At 58.5% G+C, this 8,925-nt stretch overlaps 1 protein-coding gene across 3 annotated transcripts; it reads right to left on the minus strand.

Annotated features, from left to right (window-relative positions):
• Positions 1 to 1,207: 1,207 nt before the first annotated feature.
• MYADM (myeloid associated differentiation marker) lies at positions 1,208 to 8,491 on the minus strand. Of its 3 annotated transcripts, none has more exons than XM_037127578.2 (3): positions 8,399 to 8,491; positions 5,213 to 5,279; positions 1,208 to 3,564 (listed from the first exon to the last, which is right to left on the minus strand). In XM_037127578.2, the coding sequence occupies exon 3, from the start codon at positions 3,560 to 3,562 to the stop codon at positions 2,594 to 2,596; it is 969 nt and encodes a 322-aa protein (XP_036983473.2). In that variant the 5' UTR covers positions 3,563 to 3,564; positions 5,213 to 5,279; positions 8,399 to 8,491; the 3' UTR covers positions 1,208 to 2,593. The 3 variants fall into 3 exon arrangements, with proteins under 3 accessions (XP_036983473.2, XP_036983472.2, XP_036983474.2); XM_037127577.2 differs by lacking the exon at positions 8,399 to 8,491 and adding an exon at positions 7,059 to 7,197; XM_037127579.2 differs by lacking the exon at positions 8,399 to 8,491 and adding an exon at positions 5,424 to 5,519.
• Positions 8,492 to 8,925: the final 434 nt, after the last annotated feature.

Here is an 8,925-nt window from a genome sequence, read left to right on the forward strand (position 1 = left end):
GTGCCCCAGAGCAGATGGGGGCTGGAATGGCCCTGGAAACTGACCTCGGAATCCCACCGCGCTGGATTCCCACGCTCCAGGGTTTTTTTCCTGTCACCTACGTTCCACCCCCAGCTGCTCCAGCGGTCCTTTCTGGCGCCTCCCAGAAGGGGTTCAAGCATGGGGTGCGAGGTGGGAAGACACCCCCAGCTAGGGGGTAAGAGACGCCCTTTGAAGAGGCAGGGGTAGATGCAGGTCAGAATTCTGGGGTGGACACTGCCGCGATCAGAAGAGGCTATACCTCACCAAAATAGAGAGTGGCTCTTTCTAGGTAATCCTCCCCCTCTTCCGGCGAGACCCTCCCCACCCTTGCAGCTTCTCTTCCCTACACCTTTGTTTTGCAGGTGGAGGTGCAGAAAATGAGTGGCAGGATTCTGGAATTTCCTCAGATTCATATATTTATGATTCTCAGTCTGGAGAAAGAGGCAGGATGACTTTCTGTAGGAGAGACTCATTTGCTCTTTATCAAGGCCATTTATTGGCCAGGATCACACCAGGTGTCACAGGGGGCCTAGAACTGAGGGTGGGCTAAGAAAGAAAAAAGAGCCAAGCGTGGAATGTAGGCAGAGTCAGATCCTGAAGACCTCAAGTGCCGGACTGAAGGGTTTTGGTATTACCTGTAGGCTAGGTAACACCTACAGGTGGGATATGGAAGGATGTGAGCAGGCGAGGGTAGGATCCCACCTGGGTGCTGGGAGCACCCAAAGGCTGGAGGTGGGATGATCAGAGACAAGACTGGGGCAATAGCTCCGGTGCAAAACAATGAAACCTGAGCTGGGTCAGGAGCCTGAGGAAGGGGACAGATTCATTCCTCCTAAATATATATATGAGAAAAAAATAGTGTTTGATTAGCAACTGACTGAGAAAGGGGCCAGGAAGAACAAGTGCCTAGGTTCTCAGCCCTGAGAGGCTAATACTGAGATGGGGAATCTGCAAGAATTAATTTTGGAAGAAGGATGCTGCACTCAGGTTGGGACATTGTATTTCTGAGGTGGTCCTGGGTCTCCAAGGATGGAGAGATCTTGTTCATTCCTATCCTAAGTAGCTCTCCTGGTTTGAGACAGTAATTTGGTTAGAGCCAGACTCAACTAGTATTTTTCTGATGAGGCCGAACTTGTGTTGGCTCCCACCTTCCTGGAGCCCTCCCCAATAATAACGCAAGCACAAGTCTTCCTTTTATCTTTATATTGAGGTAAAAAATAAAATAAAGAACATGACGAGTGTGGGAGTGGAGGAAGGGACAAGGCTTCCCTTGATAATTGACGGCAGAGGCTGACGGGAACCAGAAGCAACAAGGAACTAAAAAAAATAAAATATGTATTTGTACATTTATATATATATATATATATATATCATGTTATGCGTGAGTTCCAGAGGAGCAGGAAGTAGCAGCAGGAAGCACCTAGCACACCAACATGCGTGTGTGTCACACACTCAAGCAGTGCAAATTGTCACTAGGGCGACAGCAATCCCACTTACCCAACCCACCCACAAATATTTTTTTCCCCCAATGGAAAAGAAACTTCCCCTTTAAGAATAGGACCACCCAGTAATTTCTGCCCTTGTGACAGGAAGAAGAAAAGAAAAAAAAAAACCAGGCTACCATTGCAAGTAAGGCCGGCAGTGGCCATTTTCTCCCCCTCCCACAGCCAGGGCAGTACATGCTGTCTTTAACACTACGGCCGGAGCCACACGGGCCTGCCCCTCACAAACCCTTCAGGAATCTTGACATCCAGAGAGCAGCTGGGGTGGAAGGCACCCATCATTCTTTGCTTCCTTTAAGAGAGGCCTCTAGGCACGGTGTTTTACTAAAGCCTGGCAAAAATGCTGGAGCCAATCTCAGGTAAGGCTGAGTGTCAGGCAGGGACTAAGGAGTCGGGGTCTATGATTTGAAGCTTCCCACCCACTAGAAATGACTAACCTCCAAGCATTTTTTTAACTTAAAAAAGAGATGCACTGTACACCCCCTTCCACTGGGAGAAAGGGAGCCCAATCCATACCTACCCCCCCCAAAACATACATACGAACACACAAACACATCTACTAAGGCACAGCCAGGGTGGGCACATGCTTTGGCAATGAGGCCCCTCAGGGGGCCCAGGGTCTGAACAGCTGCGAAGAGGGGTGTGGGATGTGGAGCTCAGCACCTTTGGAGTGGGGGTGTTGGCAGTGAGGGGACGCACAAAGAAGTCTCAGGGCTCCCAAGGAAATTGAAAGAAGGAAAATGGGAAGTGGTCAGGAAAGAAGGCAGGTGAGAACACCAGCAAAGAAGCAAGCAACACATTAAGTACAGAAGAGTAAGAGGAGAAAGGCAAAACAGGATGTGGGCAACCAAAACACACAAATAAACAAACAAAAAGGAAAGAGACAGAGCATCGGCACGGGTGGGGGGGTAGCGGGGAGAGCAGGTGAAAGAGACAGGAGACAGTGAGCTGAATGGGAGGGAGATGAGAAGGGGAGGAGAGGGACCCAGGAGGAGGACAGCAGAGGAAATCAGAACTCAGTAAAGACACCTGGGGGGAGAGGCGGGATTCGGGAGCTCCTGGTCAGAGCCTCAGACCCTGACGAAAACTAGGCGGGCTGAATACACCAGGTCAGCCACATAAGCCAGCAGGTTGATGGCCGTCAGGATGGTCACAGCCAGGCGGCGGTCCCAGTAGCACACATAGAAGCTGTTTCTGTTCTGGCAGCTAGCATCCTTCCACCGCTCTGGGTGGGCGCCGTGCCTCTCGTCAAACTGGTAGAGAGGCCAGAGGACCATGGCGGAGGCATAGAAGAGGACAGAGAGCAGGGCCAGCCCGGACAGGAAAGTGGGGAAGGGAATGGGCAGCACGTTGGTGCAGTCGCACAGGTTCAGCAGGATGGCCACGGCGGCCAGGATGAAGCAGATGGCGTAGACGGCCACGCACCAGTTCAGGGCCGGCTTGTTGTTGTACAGGCTGGGTTCGCTGATGAAGGCGAAGATGATGCAGGCCACGAAGGTCTCGACCACCTTGAGCAGGCCTGGCACGGTGGCCATGTAGCCGGTGATCTCGCCGGGCCGGGCCCGGGTCCAGGCCACTTCGGTGGCATAAGCCACACAAGCGACGGAGGAGAAGAAGGTGGCGGCGATGGCGTGGTCCCTTGAGCGGCCGTGAGACAGGAACTGGACGTAGATGGTGGGGTAGATGATAGAGGCCGTGAGGCAGAAGAGGGCCGCGTAGCAGGCGTAGGTAATGGGGAAGTTGCGCCAGGACAGTGGGAAGCGAGCCTGGAGCCCACCTAACTCCACGATGATGATGATGAGGGTCACGGCGAAGCAGAAGCACCAGGCGAACATACACCAGTGACCAGCAAACCCTGTCCAAGCGTTCACACTGGCCACCAGCGAGAAGGCCACGCAGGTGGAAAACAGCTGTACCAGTCGGAGGAGGCCCAGGGGCTGGGTCAGTGCCCGAGGGGACGCCAGGATGGTCGGGGAGCCCAGGCCTGAAGATGACGTGGTGGTGGTGGTGACGGTCGTGCGGGTCACTGTCACGGGCATGGCTGCGGGAGGGGGAAAGAAAGTGCCTTAAGGAGGTTCCAACCAGCAGAATCCAGGCTCCCAGATGCAGGTCTTTTAGTTTTCAAGCTGGGCCAGTCCCAGGCCTACTAGGACGACTTGGTCAACCAGGCCCCAGGCCCCTCCTTTCCACTGGCCTCAGGTGTCCCACCTCTCTCGTCAGAACCCAGGAGCCCAGGCCCCCCTAGTTCTCTGCTCGTCAAGACACTCCTTCACTCCTTTCCTCTCCCCGTAACTCACCTCCTATAAAACCACAGAGCTTCCGGGGGGTGAGAGTGGGAGGAGGTAGGAGAGGATCAACAAGGGGTAAATGGTGATGGGAAGAAACTTGACTTGCAGTGGTAAACACACAATACAATCTATCGGTGACGTTATTATAGGGTTGTACTCCTGAACCCTGTATAATTTCATGAACCAATGTCACTCCAACAAATTCAATATAAATAAAGAAAGAAATAACCACAGAGCTTTCTTCCAATGGACACCCAAAGCTGCCCCCCTTGCCGCAGAGACTCAGCCACCCTGCATTTCAGACCAGGCTGTAAAGCATCCCTTCCCCTGCCTCCCCTCCCCTTGCCAGAAAAAGAGACTCTGTCCTCTTCACAACCCATCTCTCTGTCTCTGCTTCCCCCTTTTGAGTGCCCAGGGCTCTGCACCTCAGCCCTCATCTCCAACTTCCTCCGTCACCTGACAGGCCTAAATATTTCCAGGGTCCGAAAGTTCAGGAGTGTCACCTCCACGTGTGATCATCCCCAGGGACTCACACCTGATCAGAGCTTCCAGCTCGTCCGGGAACTAACTCCAGCCTCCCCTGCCCCCCATTCAGAGATCACAGATCACGAGTCTGACTCAGGCCTGGGAGCTCTAAGAACTTCAACCCAAAGGAAGTGGGGCTTCCTCTTGCCAACCCCACCCACCCACAGGGAGTCCAACCCCCTCAGGGCCCCACCAGCTAGTCCCCCACCTTCATGGAAATTCAGCTCCCATATTCTCAACAGCGCAGTGCCCTGGCCCTTTCACTGAAATCTCTAGGCCTCGCCTGACCTGTTCGTTATACAGGTTCAGACTTTGGGATTCTGGGCCCTCAGCCCAGAACAATTAGACGCTGGCGCTCAAGGCAAATCAGCTTCTGGCTTCCCTCTCTCCCCAACCTACAGCCTTGGCGTCTCCAGCGTGTTGGGGATCAGGCCCTCCCTCAGGCCTTTGAAATGTTTGCCATCTCCACATCTCTTTAGAGATGTTTAGCCATCCCTAAAAAGCTCAGAAGGCCTCTCTCAGCCCCAGGGAACGAAAACTTCCTCTTTCCAGCGTCAGGGGCCAGCATAACAAATGCTTGAACCACCTCGGGCCCTGCCATCCCTGCACAGGGGCTGCCCGAGGACACAGGAGCGCAGATGCAGGACACACTCCTTCCTCCCACACACAGCTGTTGGGGGCCCCATCACCCCTCAGAACCCGAGCTCCCAGGTACTTCCCGCAGGATCTAGGAGTCTAACCCCAATCTCATCCTCGCTCAGACCAAAATATTTAAGATTCCCACCACCTCAACCCCTACCTTCTCCGACCCTGGAGCCCAGGCCCCCAGCCCTTCTCCCCTCGGACCCTGGACCCCAGGCCCCCCAGTCCACTCACCAGCGGTCTTAAGTTGAGGACCCTGTCAGAGAAAGATCCGGCTGCGGAGGCGGATGAAGTCAGACACCTGGAAAAGGTTAGTCAGAGCATAAGAGGGAGGGAGAACCTCGGCGTCCAGCTCAGCCCCAGCTCCGCCCTCCCAGGCCGCCGCTGGCCGCAGGGGGAGGCGCGCGCCAACCGCTCAGTAGACACTCCATCAGCCCGGGCGCACCTCCCCACAGAGCCGGAGTTGGGTGGGGTGACCCCGGAGCAGCCGCACTTTCTCCGGAGTCGCCAAACCACGGCGGTGAAGCCAAGACTGCAAAGGGAAAGGGCACGCCCTGTGGGCGGGAGTGGGCGAGCGTCACCAGCCCCCGGGGCAGCCGCGGGGGGAGGGCCCTGGACAGAGGCGGTGGGGCTGCGTCTCCGGGCCTTATAAGGACTTCAAGTCAGCCCAGCCAGCAGTACAGTGGCGGGGGACAGGAGGCGGCGCTGGGACCCCGGCAGCGCGCTGGCCTCCACGATGACCCGCCCCGCATGTCGGTTTGGGGAAAGGAGGGGGGAGGGCGCAGAGAACCTAGACTCCGGGTTCTAGTTGGAAAGGCTTGGAACCCACACTTCTGGAACGTTCAACAAGTGAGTTCTGGGTTCCCAGGAGGATGGGCTGGATGCCTGCCCACCCCCCCAAGAGGAGTGGCCGGGAACTCTGATCCTGGGTCCGTCTGGCTGGAGGCTCAGTATTGAGATAAACTGCCACACCACCCACCAACTCCAGGAAGGGCGGTGTCCCAGGACACCTGAAAGGTGCCGCCCCCACGCCCCTCCCCCAGGGCCCGTTAGGAGGAAGTCCGGACTTCCCTGGAGGAAGAGGATGGGCCAAAGCTCCCGCGATGTCGCGTGGAAGGCGGTTAACGCTGGGGCCACCTGGGGGATGCCTGACAGCGAGATCGGGAACGGGCGGCCCGGCCCCGGAGGAGGGAAAGTAACACCCCGGCGGCTTCTCGGCGCAACTCCGGACTCCCCGGGCCACAGCCTGCCATCTCCCCACCTCCAGGCCAAGCACCACACCCCACCGCTCTGCAGACTGAGGGTCGCCCCCGGGGATCCCCCAACCTGTGCTCTGCACACTCGGGGACGCTGGTCTCAGCCTTGTTTGTTCTCTCCCCGCCTTAGTGCGCCCAGCCTCCCAGCTCCGGCCGCGCTTTGGAGCACCGGTGCTGGACCTCAGCCCCGGCCTTTCCAGTCCAAGTTCGGGTTCTGTCCCCAAGATTGGGAGATTGATAATTCTCAACTCCAGGCCACTCTTTTCCAAACTCAGGACTCCCACTCCAAGGTCCCTGCCTCCTGAGGACCTCCCAGTACCACATTCCAGCTCCTTCAAACCCAGATTCTAGGAGTCCCCATCCCTCCGGTCTCTCAGACCCAGAGATCTAGGCCCCCAGCCCCTGCCCCCTCAGACCTGCGAGTCCAGGCCCCCAGCCCCTCCCTGCTCAGACCCAGGGGTCCAGACCCCCAGCCCCTCCCCCCTCAGACCTGCGAGTCCAGGCCCCCAGCCCCTCCTCCCTCAGACCCAGGGGTCCAGGCCCCCAGCCCCTCCCCCCAGGGCCCCCCGTCCAGGCCCGCCCCGACGCCCCCACCTCCCCAGACCCCCAGCCCCTCCCCCCTCAGACCTGAGAGTCCAGGCCCCCAGCCCCTCCTCCGTTCAGACGTAGGACTTGTAGGAGTCCAGGTCCCCAGCCCTCTCCTCTCCAGAACCCGAGTCTGGCCCAGCCCCAGTCTTTCGAGGGACTCATCCCAGCCCATTTCTCCTCCCGTACCCAAGAATCCTGGACCGCTGCCCCCACCCTCGGAATCACCGCAGCCTCACCTCACTAGCTTGAGGCTGCCGAGCTGAATGAAGCAGAGGCGACAGCTGCAGACTAGAAGGGTCTGCGGACTGGGTGGGGATGGCGCGCTGGGGAGGGAGCTCGGCCCGGGGCGGGGCCGGAGGAGCGCTGGGCTTCAGTCGGGGACAGGACTCCCGCAAGCCAGGGCTATCCCCGCCCCGCCCCAGGGCGGAGCCAACACCAAGACCACGCCCCCGGGGAAATAATTGAACCCCTACTCTCCCGCTCCACCCGCTGTGGCGGGGAGTGGAGGGCTGAAGTCACTATCGCCATGGTGACAAAACAGGAAGACACACAGCTGCAAGACTGGGGGTTCCTGGGGTCGCCCCCCCTCACACGCATAGCTCTAGTCTAGTCTCCAGGGGAGGCCCCGGAAGGCCGTTGCCACGGCAACCCGCCAGTTTAGTTTTTGTTTAGGACGGAGACCCTCCCCTCAGTTCCCCGCCCCTGTGTCACCTCACTCTTCCCTGGGCCTTGCTGCCCTCTCCGCGTCTGCTCCAGCCCAGCCTGTCAGAAGGGATGAAATCTTGGGACATCTGGGTCGCAGGGGGTGGGCGACCGGGCCTCAGTTTAACGGGGTCTTGGATCTATGCCTCTTAGGTCTCTAAAAAAAGATAGAGGTACCGGCCCCCACCTTTCGGGAGGTTTCTGGGCTGAGGTCCCCGACTCCTGGGTCCCCGAAAGAACAGTGGTCGGATTCCTGTGCTTTAGGATCCGAGGGTCCCCTAATCGTTATTTTCACTGGGACTTGCGGTGCAAAGACTGGTGAGCTGGACCCTTGCTGTCACGGTCCCTGATGTCACCGTCCGTGGGGTGGGGGAGGGGTGTTGGCAGCAAAATTCCTGGGAACTAGGGCGGTAGGAGTTGGGGGCACCCACCTCCCGGGTTCCACAAAATGCCCCCGGCGGAGGACCCAGAGTCTTGGCTTGAAAGAGCAATCAATCAAAGCTTAGACGCCTGGGCTTCCAGAGCAGATGTGGTTGCAAGCGGAGCCTCATAGGTCCGGAAGGGAGAGATATTTTTGGCCTGCATTCCTGGCTCCTGGAAAGAGGGAGGGGCTCAAAAGCTTAACGAAGACCGGGATGGGGGGGCGCCAGATTCCAGGTTCCTGCAAGAGGGGAGGGGCCCTACGAGCGGGTCTGCTCGGCCCGGAGCAGGGCGGGGCTGTGGGGTCCTTTTCTAGGGGCGGCTCTGGGGCCCTGACACCGCTTGACAAAGCCAAGAAGCCGGCGGGAGCTGAAGGCCTGGCTGCCGGGCCCTGGGTCTGGCGGGGCGGGGTTCAGGCCGCCTAGGTCCCTCACCGCAGGGCCTGGGCACTCACCACGTTCCGTAGTCGTCCTCGGCGCGGCCTGGCTCGCCGCCGCTGCGGGGCGGGGCCTGGTGGCGGATGGAGATGCTCTGCAACGCGGAGCTAACCGCGCGCTGACCTAGCGACACGCTGATACCTAGTTGCTGCCGCTGGGTGCTTGGAAGAGGCTTGGAGAACTAACCCTGCAGTGAGAGCAGCTAGAGTAGGGAAGAGAGGGATCGGAAGGGGTCCCGGAGCTCGGTAAACCCGGCTGCAAGCCCTGCGGAGGTGGGAGGGGTTGCGGGGGGTGCCTGGATGCTGTGAGCTCTGCAGAAACGGGGGTGGAGGGTGTAGGATGTGGGGCCTGTGTGCCCATTTTTGTGCCCCTGCAAAGGGGGAAGGCACAGACCCTGTGTCATTCTGCACCCTCCGTAAGGAAGGGGTTCCCCAAGAACCCCACATCAGGCCCTGGCTGGTGTGGCACAGTGGATTGAGCGCCGGACTGAGAAGCAAGGGGTCGTGTTTCCATTCCCAGTCAGGGCACACGCCCGAGTTGCAAG

This window comes from Artibeus jamaicensis, unplaced genomic scaffold (genome assembly GCF_021234435.1).
Source record: "Artibeus jamaicensis isolate MK-2021 breed Jamaican fruit bat unplaced genomic scaffold, CSHL_Jam_final contig_2566, whole genome shotgun sequence".
In the NCBI taxonomy this organism is placed as follows: Eukaryota; Metazoa; Chordata; class Mammalia; order Chiroptera; family Phyllostomidae; genus Artibeus; species Artibeus jamaicensis.